Source organism: Gymnoscopelus braueri, assembly GCF_963280865.1.
Source record: "Gymnoscopelus braueri genome assembly, chromosome: 2".
Taxonomy (NCBI): Eukaryota; Metazoa; Chordata; class Actinopteri; order Myctophiformes; family Myctophidae; genus Gymnoscopelus; species Gymnoscopelus braueri.
The window spans coordinates 894,284-915,098 of record NC_137604.1 but is presented as its reverse complement, the minus strand read 5'-3'; the positions used below and the strand labels follow the sequence as shown (position 1 = coordinate 915,098).

The 20,815-nt window shown below is 41.7% G+C and overlaps 1 protein-coding gene across 1 annotated transcript; it reads right to left on the bottom strand.

Moving 5' to 3' along the window:
- Positions 1–1,032: 1,032 nt before the first annotated feature.
- Positions 1,033–15,992, bottom strand: LOC308105477 (uncharacterized protein). Its single transcript, XM_080456215.1, has 6 exons — positions 15,724–15,992; positions 5,203–5,292; positions 4,047–4,220; positions 3,796–3,929; positions 2,818–2,927; positions 1,033–1,204 (listed from the first exon to the last, which is right to left on the bottom strand). Exons 1-6 carry the CDS (start codon positions 15,926–15,928, stop codon positions 1,063–1,065), a joined length of 855 nt encoding a protein of 284 aa, XP_080312341.1. The 5' UTR covers positions 15,929–15,992; the 3' UTR covers positions 1,033–1,062.
- Between the last annotated feature and the right edge of the window lie 4,823 nt (positions 15,993–20,815).

The following is a 20,815-nucleotide window of genomic DNA, read 5'->3' as shown; positions in this document are numbered from 1 at the left end:
GTAGATTTAACACTGAAACATGGTATTAATACATGTTTCAGCTTAACCAGTATAGATTTAACACTGAAACATGGTATTAATACATGTTTCAGTACACATAACCAGTGTAGATTTAACACTGAAACATGGTATTAATACATGTTTCAGTACACATAACCAGTATAGATTTAACACTGAAACGTGATATTAATACATGTTTCAGTACACATAACCAGTGTAGATTTAACACTGAAACGTGATATTAATACATGTTTCAGTACACATAACCAGTATAGATTTAACACTGAAACGTGGTATTAATACATGTTTCAGTACACATAACCAGTGTAGATTTAACACTGAAACGTGGTATTAATACATGTTTCAGTACACATAACCAGTGTAGATTTAACACTGAAACGTGGTATTAATACATGTTTCAGTACACATAACCAGTGTAGATTTAACACTGAAACATGGTATTAATACATGTTTCAGTACACATAACCAGTGTAGATTTAACACTGAAACATGGTATTAATACATGTTTCAGTACACATAACCAGTATAGATTTAACACTGAAACATGGTATTAATACATGTTTCAGTACACATAACCAGTGTAGATTTAACACTGAAACATGGTATTAATACATGTTTCAGTACACATAACCAGTATAGATTTAACACTGAAACATGGTATTAATACATGTTTCAGTACACATAACCAGTATAGATTTAACACTGAAACATGGTATTAATACATGTTTCAGTACACATAACCAGTGTAGATTTAACACTGAAACATGGTATTAATACATGTTTCAGTACACATAACCAGTATAGATTTAACACTGAAACATGGTATTAATACATGTTTCAGTACACATAACCAGTGTAGATTTAACACTGAAACATGGTATTAATACATGTTTCAGTACACATAACCAGTATAGATTTAACACTGAAACATGGTATTAATACATGTTTCAGTACACATAACCAGTATAGATTTAACACTGAAACATGGTATTAATACATGTTTCAGTACATAACTGATACATTGTGACAATGATGATTTCACTACACAACTCTTTCACACATCCAACGGGCAGTGCCAGAACATGACCTGTCATTCCATCCTCTACCAGACCCTCCATCAGTATAATAGTAAACACAGTCATGGTCTCCTCCTCTGTCATCAGGCTGACCAGGGTACCAGAACCTGTAGAAATAAAGAACATTTCATTCATTTCAATACATTTACAACAATGATTTATTTTCTCTCTAAATGTTTAGTTTTTTAACCTCTTAAACCCTGGAGTCTCTATGTGGAGCATGTTACTATAGATGAACATATTGTGAAAAGTATTTAAATATGTCTTAAGTGTTTAAAGGGACAGTTCACCCACAAAATGATTTTTTTTTATTTATTTTTTTCATGTTTGGGGTGAACTATCCCTTTAATCCTGACCTCACATGATAATGTAGATATTAGATATAAATGATCTGTCTGTCTGTCTGTCTGTCTGTAAACATGTCTGTCTGTCTACTAGTGAAGTGTGGGCCGACCCCCCCCCCCCTCTCTCTCTCTCTCTCTCTCTCTCTCTCTCTCTCTCTCTCTCTCTCTCTCTCTCTCTCTCTCTCTCTCTCTCTCTCTCTCTCTCTCTCTCTCTCTCTCTCTCTCTCTCTCTCTCTCTCTCCATCTAGCTCTATTAGGAGCAGTGGTGTAAAGTGGTGTAAAGTGGTGTAAAGTAACTAGTACTTTTATTTCTACTCCACTACATCTCAGAGGCAAATATTGTACTTTTACTTTTGTAGTTACTAGTTACTTTGTAGATTTGTTTTATTATTAATATATTTAGTCTATTTTCAAAAGATTTGTATATATTTGTAAAAGTTGTAATAGGACATTGTATCTCATTCTGCTCTTATTATTTATTCATGTAATAGTTCATGTGATGTTCAGGCTGCGTCACAACGCCATGACCAACGCTCCATATCAGGAGCGTCTGAACGCTCCTCGTTGGCGGTGTGGATGTAAAGTAAAGTGTTTTAGAATGAGTTAGACTGATCTGATGTCTGTTTGAGTGGAAACAGAAGGTTAATAAAGGCTTGGTTAAAGCTCTCTCTCTCTCTCTACCCCCCCCCCCCCTCTCTCTCTCTCTCTCTACCCCCCCCCCCCCTCTCTCTCTCTCTCTCTACCCCCCCCCCCCCTCTCTCTCTCTCTCTACCCCCCCCTCTCTCTCTCTCTACCCCCCTCTCTCTCTCTCCCCCCCCTCTCTCTCTCTCTCTCTACCCCCCCCCCCTCTCTCTCTCTCTCTACCCCCCCCCCCCTCTCTCTCTCTCTCTCTACCCCCCCCTCTCTCTCTCTCTACCCCCCTCTCTCTCTCTCCCCCCCCCTCTCTCTCTCTCTCTCTAACCCCCCCTCTCTCTCTCTCTCTCTACCCCCCCCTCTCTCTCTCTCTCTCTAACCCCCCCTCTCTCTCTCTCTCTCTCTACCCCCCCCCCCCTCTCTCTCTCTCTAACCCCCCCCCTCTCTCTCTCTCTCTCAAAGGGATTGAATGGACAGACTTGACGTTGTCAGTGTGTTGAAAAGCCGGTCGTAGGATACTTTTTGTTTATGTGGGTTGAGGGACAGGACAGGATGTTGATTTATATATTATTTTGCGGGACGGGTTATGAAAAAAACCTGACCTGTACATCAGACTGTCTGTCTGTCTGTCATTATTATTATTATCATTATTATTATTATTATTATTATTATTATTATTATTATTATTATCATTAGTAGTAGTAGTATTATTAGTATTATTATTAATGAAGGTAAAGTCTTACGTTGGTGAGGTCAGTGGTGTTCCATCCACCCACTTAAAGGATCCTTCCTCTTCTCTGTCAGTCAAACCAATCCACACGTGGCCGATGGGAACAACTCTGTCAACAAGGTCCTGGACAGAAAAGCTGCTGGTTACTTAAAGCTACAATCAGTGAGTTTTATGTCTTCTCCAGACAGAGAGATGTTGCAACTATAACACAGGATTTGAACCCAAGTCTCCTGTGTGGGTAACCAAACCTTACCCGCTCAACAAAGAGGGGATCTGCCCTTTAGTAGGAGAGATATTGAACTTAAGAGCTTCAGACAGGGCTACTTGTCAAACAGTAGGTTGAGTAGGTGTAGTGACACTGTACATGTACTTTAACACATACTCTACCATACAGATTGTATAAGTTATATTGTATTAACATACTCTACCATACAGATTGTATAAGTTATATTGTATTAACATACTCTACCATACAGATTATATAAGTTATATAGTATTAACATATTCTACCATACAGATTGTATAAGTTATATTGTATTAACATACTCTACCATACAGATTATATAAGTTATATTGTATTAACATACTCTACCATACAGATTGTATAAGTTATATTGTATTAACATACTCTACCATACAGATTATATAAGTTATATAGTATTAACATACTCTACCATACAGATTGTATAAGTTATATTGTATTAACATACTCTACCATACATATTGTATAAGTTATATCAACATACTCTACCATACAGACTGTATACGTTATATTGTATTAACATACTCTACTATATATATATTTTATAAAAATAAAATATTAAATCAGTTCTAGATTGCAGCTTTAAGTACAAACTGTACAATAGATTTGTGTTTTAAAGTGGAACATTATTATTATATCATACACTAATGTGCACACACACACACACACACACACACACACACACACACACACACACACACACACACACACACACACACACACACACACCTGTTTTTCTTTGCTCTTCATGATGATCAGGTCTGATTGTTTGTCTCTACAGGCTTGTCTGCTCTGCTCCCAGGTTTTCCCCTCCGCAGAGATGTAATAACACAGACCACCATCTAATGTAAATCCATGTGGTTCTAATAACAAAGAGAATAAAATTTGCCACTGTTATTTTTTTTCTCTCATTTGCTCAGATTAATGCTAAATGAACAAGATGAAATAACAATGAATAAAAACAGTGATGTCTCACTGACCACACAGCCTCCTCTTCAGGTCATCTCTCTCTGCAGTCAGGTTGTAGTAGCTGGACTGTAGCTGGTCATTCTGGTCGGTCAGGTTCTTGTAGCTGGACTGTATCTGGTCCTTCTGGTCAGTCATCTGCTCCAGGTCTTTGATCAGGTTGTCTTTCTCTTTCATCCATTCAGAATCTGTAAGAAGAATCAACAAACTGATGAGTTTTACATACATCTGTGTTCTGATGTGACCTCCTTAAGGAGGCTGTAGGGAGTGTGTCTGTGTTCTTTCAACCTTAAGTTAAACTTAACTGTTTAGTACATACATACATACATACATACATACATACATACATACATACATACATACATATTTAACTTTATAGATCGCTATAGCTTGTAGATCGGCTATTTTCAAATGATTTTTAGACATTTTTTACATTTGAAAACTTGTGAAATGGGACATTGTACTTAATGAATACTTTCAACTTTTGGTACTTTAAGTACAATTTGATGCCAATACTTTTGTACTTTTACTCAAGTAAATTCTGAATTTCTGACCTTTACTTGTAACAGAGTAATATACTTAATTAAAAAAGTACTTTTTCCACCACTGATTTTATCAGACACGCCCTCTTCCTCTACAAACCCATTGTAACTTCAATTATAGATTCATTGAACCGTCCCTGGTTCTGGTGACTCTAATGCCTGAGTGTTCTTTCAATTCATATTTGCATGTTTTTTTTTTATTGTTTTGGGGAAAAATACAAAATAAAATACAAAAATAAAATGAATGAAAAAACCTACTATAAACTACCAATGCTGCTACTGTGATATCACACGTTTTTATAGATATAACATGTTATCTAAATTACATTTTAACCCTTTAAAACCGGGAAATCATCTGTGTCATTTTAGATTTTAGCGTTGGCTATTCAAAAAGTAGCAGATATACAAGCTCACAGCCAGCTTGTATATCTGCTATTTTTGAATATTTAAAAAAGTTGAGATTGTGAGAACTACTGATTTAGAAGTCATTTGTAGAATCAACCTCATGTCTTACTGGGTTAATAATACATCTATAGTAAAACTATTCATATATTGTATGATATCATATGTTTGTTGGATCCTCACAGACATATAAAACAGAACAATAAAAAGATGAAGGTTGACTTACAGAGAGAGAGTCTGAGACCAATGTTGAGAAGAGCCTGAACAACACACAGCAATCCAAGACCCATTCCAAGCAGTTTGAACTGTCTGTTGACTGTATACACACACACACACACACACACACACACACACACACACACACACACACACACACACACACACACACACACACACACACACACACACACACACACACACACACACACACACACACACACACACACACACACACACACACACACACACACACACACACAGTGAGAGAACAAAGATGGAATGTGATCAGTTTTCAACAATTATCTTTTCAGTAATTTATTTGTGATTTATAGTTTTAATAACATCTCTTATCAGACTGTAGTTTGGGGGCGCTGAGGTTAGACTGTAGTTTGGGGGCACCGAGGTTAGACTGTAGTTTGAGGGGCACTGAGGTTAGACTGTAGTTTGGGGGCACCGAGGTTAGACTGTAGTTTGGGGGCACTGAGGTTAGACTGTAGTTTGGGGGCACTGAGGTTAGACTGTAGTTTGGGGGCACTGAGGTTAGACTGTAGTTTGGGGGCACTGAGGTTAGACTGTAGTTTGGGGGCACTGAGGTTAGACTGTAGTTTGGGGGCACCGAGGTTAGACTGTAGTTTGGTGGCACCGAGGTTAGACTGTAGTTTGGGGGCACCGAGGTTAGACTGTAGTTTGGGGGCACCGAGGTTAGACTGTAGTTTGGGGGCACTGAGGTTAGACTGTAGTTTGGGGGCACCGAGGTTAGACTGTAGTTTGGGGGCACTGAGGTTAGACTGTAGTTTGGGGGCACCGAGGTTAGACTGTAGTTTGGGGGCACTGAGGTTAGACTGTAGTTTGGGGGCACCGAGGTTAGACTGTAGTTTGGGGGCACTGAGGTTAGACTGTAGTTTGGGGGCACCGAGGTTAGACTGTAGTTTGGGGGCACCGAGGTTAGACTGTAGTTTGGGGGCACCGAGGTTAGACTGTAGTTTGGGGGCACCGAGGTTAGACTGTAGTTTGGGGGCACCGAGGTTAGACTGTAGTTTGGGGGCACCGAGGTTAGACTGTAGTTTGGGGGCGCCGAGGTTAGACTGTAGTTTGGGGGCGCCGAGGTTAGACTGTAGTTTGGGGGCGCCGAGGTTAGACTGTAGTTTGGGGGCACCGAGGTTAGACTGTAGTTTGGGGGCGCCGAGGTTAGACTGTAGTTTGGGGGCACCGAGGTTAGACTGTAGTTTGGGGGCACCGAGGTTAGACTGTAGTTTGGGGGCACCGAGGTTAGACTGTAGTTTGGGGGCACCGAGGTTAGACTGTAGTTTGGGGGCACCGAGGTTAGACTGTAGTTTGGGGGCACTGAGGTTAGACAGTAGTTTGGGGGCACTGAGGTTAGACTGTAGTTTGGGGGCACTGAGGTTAGACTGTAGTTTGGGGGCACCGAGGTTAGACTGTAGTTTGGGGGCACTGAGGTTAGACTGTAGTTTGGGGGCACCGAGGTTAGACTGTAGTTTGGGGGCACCGAGGTTAGACAGTAGTTTGGGGGCACTGAGGTTAGACTGTAGTTTGGGGGCACTGAGGTTAGACTGTAGTTTGGGGGCACCGAGGTTAGACTGTAGTTTGGGGGCACTGAGGTTAGACTGTAGTTTGGGGGCACTGAGGTTAGACTGTAGTTTGGGGGCACTGAGGTTAGACAGTAGTTTGGGGGCACTGAGGTTAGACTGTAGTTTGGGGGCACTGAGGTTAGACTGTAGTTTGGGGGCGCCGAGGTTAGACTGTAGTTTGGGGGCACCGAGGTTAGACTGTAGTTTGGGGGCGCCGAGGTTAGACTGTAGTTTGGGGGCACCGAGGTTAGACTGTAGTTTGGGGGCGCTGAGGTTAGACTGTAGGTTGGGGGCACTGAGGTTAGACTGTAGTTTGGGGGCACTGAGGTTAGACTGTAGTTTGGGGGCACTGAGGTTAGACTGTAGTTTGGGGGCACTGAGGTTAGACTGTAGTTTGGGGGCACCGAGGTTAGACTGTAGTTTGGGGCACCGAGGTTAGACTGTAGTTTGGGGGCGCCGAGGTTAGACTGTAGTTTGGGGGCACTGAGGTTAGACTGTAGTTTGGGGCACCGAGGTTAGACTGTAGTTTGGGGGCGCCGAGGTTAGACTGTAGTTTGGGGGCACTGAGGTTAGACTGTAGTTTGGGGCACCGAGGTTAGACTGTAGTTTGGGGGCGCCGAGGTTAGACTGTAGTTTGGGGGCGCCGAGGTTAGACTGTAGGGCTAGAGTTCACCACAGTGATAGCTGGTTGTGTTTTCATCTCACACGTCCAGCACACCCTCACAGGAGAGCGTGCACCAGGGCTTTAACGTCAATATCAAAATATACATTATTTTAAACCACGTATAGTTACATTTCGCGACTATCTACAGCAGGGGTGATGTAACTGATGATGGAGAGGGACACTATATTTACACACTCACTCCAGAGGAACACATTACATATCGTCGGTGAGGTGTCCAGGACGAACCAGCTAACTCCATTTTCATCTTTTTTTCTTTTTTTTTCATAAATCAACGCTATTGAACACCCTTTACGTCTGTGTAAAAAATCAAAACATTTGAACCAATGAAAAGCATTAAAAAGCGCCTCTGACGAAAACTCCCAACTCCATTGGATCCTCAAACTGTCCGTCAAAAACAAACAACTCCCCCCTCTCCTCTCCAATGCTGCTTTTTCACAGCATGAGTAGAGCGCGCTGCGCAGTGAGCCAGGAGGAGGATCACGTAAACACACTCCCCGTAGTCTGTTAAAACTATGCAGTGTACCTGTTTATCAAACTTAGCACTGATGCTAATGTTATGAAAACAAGTCATTATATTTCTAAAATCTATGAAGTGTTTAATGAGGAGAGCAATGTGACAAGAAGAAAGGCGTTCATAGCATTTCTGTCGCGCTAAGGGCTGCCAACTTTCAGAAATTTCTAAGAGTGAGACTTTAACTGTCATAATGCGTTCGCGGCCGGCGGTGGAAAAACATTTTGGGGGCCCAAAATTTAAAAAGGGACCTTTTTAACGCTGATTTAGAGGAATTTAACATTAAGACTGATGTCTTCACCCCCATGCCAGCTGCTCTCCCTGTCGGCCCCCTCATGCTTATATAGTGTTAATAATTGCATTTATTCATTAATTCTGATGAAAAACACGACTACATTATGCTATTGTTAGTCACATTTATTCAACATTGGGTTTGGACACAGGTTTCACTTAGAGCAATGGTATTATAATATGTTACTCTCTACCTCCCCCTACAGGCTGGTATTATAATATGTGACTCTCTACCTCCCCCTACAGGCTGGTATTATAATATGTTACTCTCTACCTCCCCCTACAGGCTGGTATTATAATATGTTACTCTCTACCTCCCCCTACAGGCTGGTATTATAATATGTTACTCTCTACCTCCCCCTACAGGCTGGTATTATAATATGTGACTCTCTACCTCCCCCTACAGGCTGGTATTATAATATGTTACTCTCTACCTCCCCCTACAGGCTGGTATTATAATATGTTACTCTCTACCTCCCCCTACAGGCTGGTATTATAATATGTTACTCTCTACCTCCCCCTACAGGCTGGTATTATAATATGTTACTCTCTACCTCCCCCTACAGGCTGGTATAATAATATGTTACTCTCTACCTCCCCCTACAGGCTGGTATCATAATATGTTACTCTCTACCTCCCCCTACAGGCTGGTATTATAATGTGACTCTTTACCTCCCCCTACAGGCTGGTAGACAGGCTGGTATTATAATATGTTACTCTCTACCTCCCCCTACAGGCTGGTATTATAATATGTTACTCTCTACCTCCCCCTACAGGCTGGTATAATAATATGTTACTCTCTACCTCCCCCTACAGGCTGGTATTATAATATGTTACTCTCTACCTCCCCCTACAGGCTGGTATTATAATGTGACTCTTTACCTCCCCCTACAGGCTGGTAGACAGGCTGGTATTATAATGTGACTCTCTACCTCCCCCTACAGGCTGGTATTATAATGTTACTCTCTACCTCCCCCTACAGGCTGGTATTATAATTTTACTCTCTACCTCCCCTTACAGGCTGGTATTATAATATGTTACTCTCTACCTCCCCCTACAGGCTGGTATTATAATGTGACGCTCTACCTCCCCCTACAGGCTGGTAGGGCCTGTAATAAAGGACAATCAAAAAGAAGGCCATCAAATAAAACGATGATTTTTAAGTCCACGGAAATAATGAATTTAACTTGAAGGTTAAGGATGATTTAATTTTAATATAGTACAAGAATAGTGTAACTACTGTATCTGTAAAATATAACCCATTTATTTCATAAAATTATGTATTGGGTTATTTGTCTCAATATTTGTCATATTCAGCCCTTCACTGACTGTAGGGGTCACATTAATCACATTAGAATCACAGATTAGAGATTTTATGTATTGTCCCCTATTTTCTGTATTTTTCACTATTTAAAATATAGTATTTCTTAATTTTTAATAATTATAGCTCGTAGATTGGCTTTTTTCACCATTTGAAATTGTTTTAAAATAAAAGGTAAACAGTTTTCCCAACCGACAGAGAGTCAGAGACAATATTTTGCCTATATATGGTTCTGTATTAGTGTATGAGTCAGTTTTAGCAGATTTCATTCTAATTGGCTACTGTAGACTGCCTATCAATTTCATGGGCCTGGGTAGGGCCACCTGGCCTGGCGGATATCTTCCCTGTTGCGCAGCAGCACGTCAGCAAGTGAAGGAAATGAATAAATACAAATAAACATAATGTTTTGATGGATAAATGCAAATGATTAAATCATATATATATCTTCGCTGTCAGGCCGAAACCTTGTATTTCCATATTTCAACTTTATGTTTTTTCATAAATGAATGCCTTACTTCAGCGGTTCTCAAACTGGGGTCCGGGGACCCCCAGGGGTCCTTGAGTTGTTACAGGACTTTAACTATGAGAGTGTTCCATTTGTACACTCTCAGAGTTAGGATTTCTTAGTATAGATTGGGGTCCCAGAGATAGCAAAGAGGTATCAAATGGGGGTCCGTGGGCTAATGCTTATTAAACTGGGGGTCCATGAAATTAAAAAGTATGAGAACCACTGCCCTACTTCATCATACAAGAGTGTCACACTATAAGAGTAAGAATAGCCGATCTACAAACTCCCAACATGCCGAGATATGATGTGTTGTGAGCTTGTAGATCAGCTATTTTCACAAATTACAATTTCCTATAATATTGTTTGTTGGTTACTTTTCATGCAGTAATGCTATTTTATATTTCATTTCTTCCTTCTTTTTTTTGTATTAAAAAGGTCTTTAAAAAAATGGTCACTTTACTGTCATCTGGGGACCCCCCCCAAACAAATAAATTACGTGGGGACCCCCCTGGGCCTTGAGGGTCCCGACACACAGGTTGAGAACCAGTGATTTGACTAACACTGCTAGTCACAGTTTGTTGTTAAAACCACCAGCAACATGTATGCTGCTCACCAGCAGCCTGTGTAACGTTTAAGTCTCATGTAGTCAGTGTAAAGATAATGTGTTTGTAAAAAGGAGGTGGTTAAGTTATCTACCGTTTGACCCGCTTCAGAATAAGTCACGGCATATTGAGGCGCTGACACAGACTCGTCGGTCGGCGTTTCACGTTGTATACTTTTTTAATTTCTCCACCAAAGTGTTGTGCTTCCTTAAATCCTTCTCCTTGGCTAGAGAGACGCTATGACCCGCCTTAAAGGGGTAGTTCACCCCCAAAATAACTTTTTTTCTATGGATTACTCACCCCATGGAGCCTTGAATTCATGGATATTTTTTTGTTTTTGTCACATTCCTAAGCCAATAATTTGATTATAATAAATGTGTCCCCATTGATTCCGGTAGGAGACACAAATGCATTTGTGTCTCCTACCGGAATCAATGGGGCTAAATTTATTATAATCAAATAATAAAGGAAGGAATGCGACAAAAACAAAAAAATATCCATGAATTCAAGGCTCCATGGGGTGAGTAATCCATAGAAAAAAAGTTATTTTGGGGGTGAACTACCCCTTTAAGCTACCTCTGATTGGTTTGTATTAGTGACAGACGAGCGTCATGTGAACCGTGGCTGCAGTCCAACCCATCGCGCAGCGCACCTCCCCAAATCTGGAAAAGTCGTCCTAAAACACCCTCGCCCCCGGTCTAATGCGGCGGCCACGGTCCGCGAAAAAAGGGTGGCAGTGTGTTTTAGGACGAGGCTTCCGTTTTCCACCCGGTTGCTCTTTTTTTTTTTTTTTTTGCTGTGAGAGGGGGCGAAAAGCGTGAGAAATGGCAAGTGTGGCGTGAGGCGTGAGAAGAGGTTAAATTGCGTGACTCTCACTCTCAAAGGGTGAGAGTTGGCAGCTCATTTGCAGAAGTTATTGTAATATTTAAAGTCCTGTTTATTATTGTAGGCCTATATAATAAGTGTCATGAAGCATCAGGGCATTAATTCACACGTTGTTGTGATGCATTGTGAGCTTGGAGATACATTGTTAGCTTTTGGGAATTTGTACCCTTTTGAAACCTCTCCCTCAGCAGTGAGTGGAGCTATTGTTGTTTGGACACCTAACTCCATTTCAGCTTGATTTCTGCTCGACACTACTAACTCCACTTGCGCTGGGTAAAGTGTTGATTTACCCGTGATTTGGGTAAAGTGTTGATAATATAATGACACATGCAAGTATCTGACAATATATAAAGTCACTATACCAACTTTGATGAGGCAGTATTGCTTTGTTTTAAAAATATAAGGTTTTCTTCATTTCCTGAAAACTTATACTTTGTTTTTTCGTTTCCTGAACAATGAGCGTTTTGGAGTTAGCAGGTTCACGCTGGACAGCAGAGATATACTGTCAGAGGGCAGAAACCTCTTATCTCTGTATTTGTTCATACATTAATACCGTACTTCACCATTCTGTCACACAAAAATAGCAAAAATAGCAGATCTACAAGCTCAAAACGCAGCACAGTGCGATGCGTTTTGAGCTTGTAGATCTGCTATATTTTTGAATTGGAATCCTGAAAAGTAACATTTTAATTTAATTTCAAATGTATTTAGTTATACTTATGTACATTTTATAACTTAAATACAAATACATTGGATATAAGAAAGACATTAGGATGTTAATACTACTCATAAAGTTATTAATATAGACTGAAGTAATTAAAGCGGGTCATGTTTGCATGTTATGAATCATAACAGCTGAAATCAATAATATAATCACTATTCTGATATTAACCTGTGGGCCTCATTAAGTGAAGGTGGGGGCCACATTAAGTGAAGGTGGGGGCCACATTAAGTGAAGGGTGGGGCCGCATGTGGCCCCCGGGCCACCAGTTGCTCCAGTGTAGATAAGACGCTACGCCTACCTCACGGACCTCTGGGACCGGACCTCAATATACACTGTAAAACCAATGTTAATCAAACTCTGAGAGTGTACAAATGGACCCTTACGGGTCCATTTGGTTCCATTTGTACACTCTCAGAGTGACAGACCCACAAGGGTCCATTTGGTTCCTATCAATCATTTGACTGGGGACCCCCTGGAACCCCCCCCAAGGACCCCTGGGGGTCCCCGGACCCCACTTTGAGAACCAATGCTTTACACCACTGACTATTGTTACAGACAAGAGAAGCCCAACAGAACTGTGATAGCCCACATCATCCTGCCTTGTACAATTGTGATAGCTTTATGCATTTGTAACTTTCTTTTTGAGTCACGTAGAAAAACTTCCAAAACGATCTAACTCCAGCACCGGCACGGGCTGGCGGGCGTGTGCATGAGATGAGCACGACTGTGTCCGCGGCTCCGCGCGTTAGTTTCACGGGACTTTGTCTGTACGGGGCAGGGCCGGACTGGGACCAAAATTCAGCCCTGGCATTTTGGTCCGGACCGGCCCACCACCCCCCGGACCGTTTTGTCAACGGGGGGGGGGGGGGGTCGTTTCACTGTTTCAGCCCAGCCCTGCACATGAACTCTGCAGCCGCACTGAGGCCCCTGCTGGAAAGCATCCCAGCCCAAACATTAACGTAACTAATAATTGGGCCACACGACCCTGAAATGACCGTAATAATCCTAAAACGGGAGCAAAAAAAAAAAAAACTTTTTTTTTTTTTTTTTTTTTTTTTGGGTGGCCCAGCGGCCCACTGGCCCGCGGCCCACCGGGCATTTGCCCGGTACGCCAAATGGCCAGTCCACCCCTGGTACGGGGCGATAAATTATAACTCTATGGTGCGGGGGGGGGGGGGGGGGGGGGGGGGGGGGGGCTGAGCCGCTCACTGCCTCTCACTTCTCACTGCAAAAGGATTAATAAACATAAACGACGTGTGAAAACAAGAACGCTGCAAACAGCTCATAAAGCCTGACTGTTTACGTTGGTTTCAATACGCTACTGACGATAGTTTATTGAACGATCAGTGGTCAGCTAAGCTTAGCATGTTTGTCAAGTCAGACGAACGTAAACCTTTTACTTCCGGTCAATGGGCTTCAAAATAAGAGTTGGCCTACTTTTGGTAAATTATAGGAAAATCCGTGTTTGACTTCCGGTCAGTGGACTTGACAACAAAATAAGAGCGCTTTGTCAACTTATGGGAAAGTAAGTGTTTGTAAGTGTGGAATTTAAAATAAGAGCACAGTTGATCTGTAATATGCTGAAGAATGAGTTTTCACTGTTGCTACAGAAATTGTGTGAACCTATAGCAGGCCTGGCCCCACTGTGAGAATCTGAGAGAGAGAGAGAGAGAGAGAGAGAGAGAGAGAGAGAGAGAGAGAGAGAGAGAGAGAGAATGGGAGGCAACTAGTTCTGGTCCATAGCGTTAGGAGGAGAACTCGAACAAGGACCAGAGCTAGGCAACCAACTGGAGTTAAAAGACCTCTGAAAATCTTATGTCAAAGAAATGTGACGTACGCTGTGCTGACAGTATTGTGCATGTCGTTGGCTCGTTGCCATTCACATGGGTGGCTGTTGTATGTGCACACATCACATGCCCATGTACAGTATGTTATACTGTACTGTACCATTACAATGAATGAACAGGTTTCTGTTTGGGATGAACACAGCACTCAACATTATCTGGAATGCATCCTTCTAGCAATACATATATATATCTTAATATCTTTAGTTTGAGAGACTTGAGGTAAAGTGATCACCATCACATACTGCAGCTCATGGCTCTAGCTGACTCTAATCAAACAGTTTATTCATCTCAGCTGTGTGTGTTTCTTTCAAAGTGGTTTTGCACCCTGAATGGGTACAGACACCAAGTAATGTTTGTAAACAACAACAACAACAACAACAACATAAAACATATGAAAGAGAGGGGTGCATTGATGGGGCACACCTAACCTTTAGTTTTTCAAACACTTAAAACGTACAAATTAAGAGTTATTTTTACTGCCTGGGGTCGGCGTCAGCAAGGGCATGCGGTCGCAACGGGTTCCTAACGCCAAATCAAATGGTTCAGAACTGAGCCCAGGTTAAGACATAATAACGCACAGTCCCTAATGGAAGGGCCGGCTCTGACCCATAGTCAAATATAGTTTTAGACATGTGAGGTTTCCACAATATGGATGTTTTTAATAACATATAAAGTTATACATGGATGTTTTAATAACCTATACATGTATATATGGATGTTTTAATAACATATAAAGTTACATATGGATGTTTTTAATTACATATATTAAGTTATATATTATGGATGTTTGTTGTATTTGTTTGTATGTGTTGAGTTAAAAATCAGCAATGGGGCTTTATTGCCAATCCTCTTCTTCAATAGTCGAAACTATAAGTTTAACCTTTTAACATTGCCCTATTATAGAGCCACCAGGAGGCAGATTTTTGCAAGACATATTTTATTTACATTACTCCTACAAATTTGGTCTGAAAGGTTTTAGACATGTGAGGTTTCCACAATATGGATTTTTCATATTCCATCCTGATACATTAGTGCCCACAATAAATAACCTACCTGACCTGGCGGAGACCTGTGCTCCAAGGAGCACTTTTTCTACTTACATATTAAGTTATATATGGATGTTTTTAATTACATATAAAGTTATGTGTTGAGTTAAAACTCAGGAATGGAGCTTTATTGCCAATCCTCTTCCATATAGTCAAAACTACACCCCTACTCAAATAACACTACACTTCCCAGAGTGCTATAGCAAAATGGCTGCTGGTTATCTGATGAGGCGTTCAGTCCAAAGACTCCAATGGTCGGTGAAATGGTTTATTTACTTTGTTGTTTGAAATGCTGCTTAAATTAAATGTGTTCATGTTTAACTGTTAAAGTTTGATTTGGTCCAGGAACACATTGCATTGCAGCATTGACTTCATTTTATGTTTGAAAAGTTAAAAGTATAAAATACAAAATAATAATAAAGTTAAAAAGGTAAAAATTCTGTTTATTTCATTTAAAACTCTACTAAAATGTGTGAAATTCATGAAATGAACCCTAACCCTTTTAAAAACATTTCTTACCAGACTGCCGTTTCTTGGGTGGATATTTCAGCCGAGTTGGAGCCTGGGCGTCGACGTTCCCATAAACTACGTCTTCTTCTGCAGTCTGGGCGTCGATATCATGGTCTTCTTCTGCGGTCTGGGCGTCGCCTTCGGCAGCATCACCTTCTTCATCGTCGTCTTCCTCTTGGACCTCGATGTCGTCAGAGTGTGAAGCCACGGCCATTTCTACCTTTAAGACGTTGGTCTGACACGGAGCGACTCTTCACTGCACACTGAAGGAGAGAGAAATGGCGTCTTCCTTCTTCACGATAAAGAGTCGTCTATTGTTTCCTGGTTTATAGGCGGTGGTTTCAAACCTCCTCCTCCCCTTCAGACCACTTCCTGTCACCAACATCCTGTCTGAACACGCAGTTGTTTTAGTTTCAGTTTATATTATTCTCTGTTAATCCTTTTCATTGTATCAGAGACGTATAGAAGTGTGGTTTCTGCATTCATTGTGTTGTGTAGGTCAAGGGTTCCCAAACTTATCAGGCCGCAACCCCCAACATAATCATATTTGAACTGGGGGACCCCCCAACATAATCATATTTGAACTGGGGGACCCCCAACATAATCATATTTGAACTGGGGGACCCCCAACATAATCATATTTGAACTGGGGGACCCCCCAACATAATCATATTTGAACTGGGGGACCCCCAACATAATCATATTTGAACTGGGGGACCCCCCAAAACAGGGCCGGTGCTAGAAAAATACTTTTCCTTTTTAGATTTGTATTATTATTATAAAACATACATTAACCACTTCAGCCCTATATACATTTCAGCCATTTGAAAATAGCAGATCTACAAGCTCACAATGCGTCGCATAATGAGTACTTTTACTTTTGGTACTTTATTTTGATAGTGGCCTAGTGACCTCCCAGCATGCATTGCTCCTTACTGGCCTAGTGGCCTCCCAGCATGCATTGCTCCTTACTGGCCTAGTGGCCTCCCAGCATGCATTGCTCCTTACTGGCCTAGTGGCCTCCCAGCATGCATTGCTCCTTACTGGCCTAGTGGCCTCCCAGCATGCATTGCTCCTTACTGGCCTAGTGACCTCCCAGCATGCATTGCTCCTTACTGGCCTAGTGACCTCCCAGCATGCATTGCTCCTTACTGGCCTAGTGACCTCCCAGCATGCATTGCTCACATGTGAGAAATCTATCAAAGAGCTGAAGTATAAAGGGTTAAAGTGGTGATGCTCAGTGGTGTAAAGTAACTAAGTACATTTACTCAAGTACTGTACTTAAGTACAATTTTGAGGTACTTTTACTTTACTGGAGTATTTCCAATTGTCTATACTTTTATTTCTACTCCACTACATCTCAGAGGCAAATATTATACTTTTTACTCCACTACAATTATTTGAAAACTTTAGTTACTTATATAAATTATTACTTTATAAAACATACATTAACCATTTCAGCCCTGTTTTGTACCTTGACTATTTGTAAATAGCAGATCTACAAGCTCACAACGTGTCGCGATGCGACGTGTTGTGAGCTTGTAGATCTGCTATTTTCAAACAGTTTAAGACTTTTGCTTTTGGTACTTTAAGTACATTTTGATTCCAATACCTTTGTACTTTTAAATGTTTAATTCCGGACTTTTACTTACTAACAGAGTACTTCTACATTGCAGTATTGATACTTTTACTTAAGTAAAACATTTGAGTACTTTTTCCACCACTGGTGATGCTATATTAAAGTCATCTTGCTAGGGACCCCCTGGAACCCCCTCAATGACTCCTGGGGGTCCCCACACCCCACTTTGAGAAACCAGTGACTTAGAGAAGCAGAATAAATGTCATTGTCAACAGGATGTGGTTTATCAACAGTATGTGCTTACTCATTGTGCTTCCTCATTCTCATGTATTTCACATACGAGGAAACAACCGTTATGCATTTAATAACTCACTCATATTTAGACTTTTATAGCAATAGAGTTATTAAGAAAACAAAAGGCAAGCATATTTGTTAAAGCACATTTTAACACAAGGTGTTTCAAAGTGCTTCATACAACATTAAGACAAAGATCTGTCTTTTGTTTTAGCCAGGGTGGTTATTCTGGGGAAAAAAAACTCAAACTACTTTTTGTAACCAACACCCTGTGCGCGCACACCCACACACACACACACACACACACACACACACACACACACACACACACACACACACACACACACACACACACACACACACACACACACACACACACCCCTGGACCCCTTAGCTGAGAGAGATGAAGCAGGGACCCCTTAGCTGAGAGACAGATGAAGCAGGGACCCCTTAGCTGAGAGAGATGAAGCAGGGACCCCTTAGCTGAGAGAGATGAAGCAGGGACCCCTTAGCTGAGAGACAGATGAAGCAGGGACCCCTTAGCTGAGTGACAGATGAAGCAGGGACCCCTTAGCTGAGAGAGAGATGAAGCAGGGACCCCTTAGAGACAAATGAAGCAGGGACCCCTTAGCTGAGAGACAGATGAAGCAGGGATCCCTTAGCTACGAGACAGATAAAGCAGGGACCCCTTAGCAGAGATAAAGATGAAGCAGGGACCCCTTAGCAGAGAGACAGATAAAGCAGGGACCCCTTAGCTAAGATACAGCTGAAGCAGGGACCCCTTAGCTGAGACAGATGAAGCAGGGACCCCTTAGCTAAGAGACAGATGAAGCAGGGACCCCTTAGCTGAGAGAGATGAAGCAGGGACCCCTTAGCTAAGAGACAGATGAAGCAGGGACCCCTTTGAGAGAGAGATGAAGCTGGGACCCCTTAGCTGAGAGACAGATGAAGCAGGGACCCCTTAGCTGAGAGACAGCTGAAGCAGGGACCCCTTAGCTGAGAGACAGCTGAAGCAGGGACCCCTTAGCTGAGAGATGAAGCAGGGACCCCTTAGCTGAGAGAGAGATGAAGCAGGGACCCCTTAGCTGAGAGAGAGATGAAGCAGGGACCCCTTAGCTGAGAGACAGATAAAGTAGGGACACCTTAGGAGAGAGAGATGAAGCAGGGACCCCTTAGAGACAGATGAAGCTGAAGCAGGGACCCCTTAGCTAAGAGACAGCTGAAGCAGGGACCCCTTAGCTGAGAGACAGATGAAGCAGGGACCCCTTAGCTGAGAGACAGATGAAGCAGGGACCCCTTAGCTGAGAGACAGCTGAAGCAGGGACCCCTTAGCTGAGAGATGAAGCAGGGACCCCTTAGCTGAGAGAGAGATGAAGCAGGGACCCCTTAGCTGAGAGAGAGATGAAGCAGGGACCCCTTAGCTGAGAGAGAGATGAAGCAGGGACCCCTTAGCTGAGAGAGAGATGAAGCAGGGACCCCTTAGCTGAGAGAGAGATGAAGCAGGGACCCCCAAAACATATTGTATAACATAGTTATTTAAAGGTAGGGTAAGTGATATTTTTTGGTTAAAACAAAAGTATTTTGTTAAAAGGTTAAAGCAATATATTCTGATAGTAATCATTGCTATAGAGTGTTTGTTCAGTAACAGGAGTCTCCCCGTCTCTCCAGCTCTTTAATAAACAGAAAATACATTTTCCGGTAGGTGTCAAAATCTCAGTCAATCAGGAGAAAGTACCCATTTTTAAGCTTTAGTATTCCAGTTCCAATTTTGCCTGCTCATTTCTTAGTGTCATCACTTCCAATTTCACTTGTTTAATCTATATCCTGATTAAGTTCTCTATCCTGATTGGATAAAATTGGAAATGAAACTGAAACTGAAATAAAAATACATTTCCTGTTTTATAAAGAGCTGCAGAGACATGGAGACTTCTTTTACTGAACAAACACTCTATAGCAATGAGTACTATCACAATATAGAGCTATTTAACACTTATTTTAACCAAAGAAAATCACTTACCCTACCTTTAACTTATTTTATAACCTTGTGTTGTCGGTTTTTCATAGTTTCATAGAGTTGTTTGAAAGACACTGTTAGCAGTGTGTGTGTGTGTGTGTGTGTGTGTGTGTGTGTGTGTGTGTGTGTGTGTGTGTGTGTGTGTGTGTGTCTTCTTACCCCCTAGGGGTCCCGGACCCCCTGTTGAAGGCCCCTGCTATAAAGTACACTGCAATAATCCTCAGGGTTTGTGTAACTCTGAGAGTGTACTCAACAGATATCTCTCTTAGTCTAGAAGCCTAACCCCATTTTTTTACATTATCGAAACGAAGCGGATAAAAGCGCCACATTTTTTATGAGGCTTCTTTGGGACCTACTGATGGATTCTAGCCTTGGGTACCAAACTTTATTTTGAAAAGTATCCATACAATTATCCATATTTTTTTTTAAAACAGGCCGATTCACTTTTTGGCCTATAACTCTTGAACCGTAGGTCACAGCATCAAAAATGTTTTCCCTGGACTCCTTGGATCATGACGCAACTTCCCATATACTGTAGGTCCCGCCCATTTCCGATTTCAAGATTTTCCGCCATTTTGCCTTCTTCAAAACACATATTTTGCTATTACTCCTGCAAAATTGGTCCAAAACTCACACAAATCGGCACACACTCTTTGTCTTTAGTCATGTGATCAAGATTTATCAGTCAGATTTTTCATACTCCCTTCGGATTGGCTACGATTGGCTTCTGCAATTTGGGAGGGTCCGTTTCGCAAAAAAGGCACAAATCATGAACACAGCATCTGTCCCAAATGTTTATCATTGAGGGGCCACTAATAAACGCAGAGCCAATGCGATTTCCCTTCCACCCATAGAGGGCGCAACAAATTCTACAAATGTCACTGATTTTTCACCAAATTAAATACAAATGGTCTTGTGAGTCATGTGACAATGACCGTCCAACAGGCTTTTGATATTCCATACTGTTTGCCTGTAATTGGCTTCAAAGAAAAAGCATTTGATGAGTATGCAGATGACGTTTTCATCCCTTTTATCTGCTGAAGCAGCTGCAGGAAACCAAGCGGTTCGATGTTGTATGGGACACATATATCCCAGATAGTTTGAAGGAGTCCACCCGCGAAAAGAGAGGACAAGGTGATTGCAGTAAAGTGTCAGGTCAGACAAAGCTAACAGGCAATTGGATGGATTTTCTTCGTGACGCAACAAATAAGAGG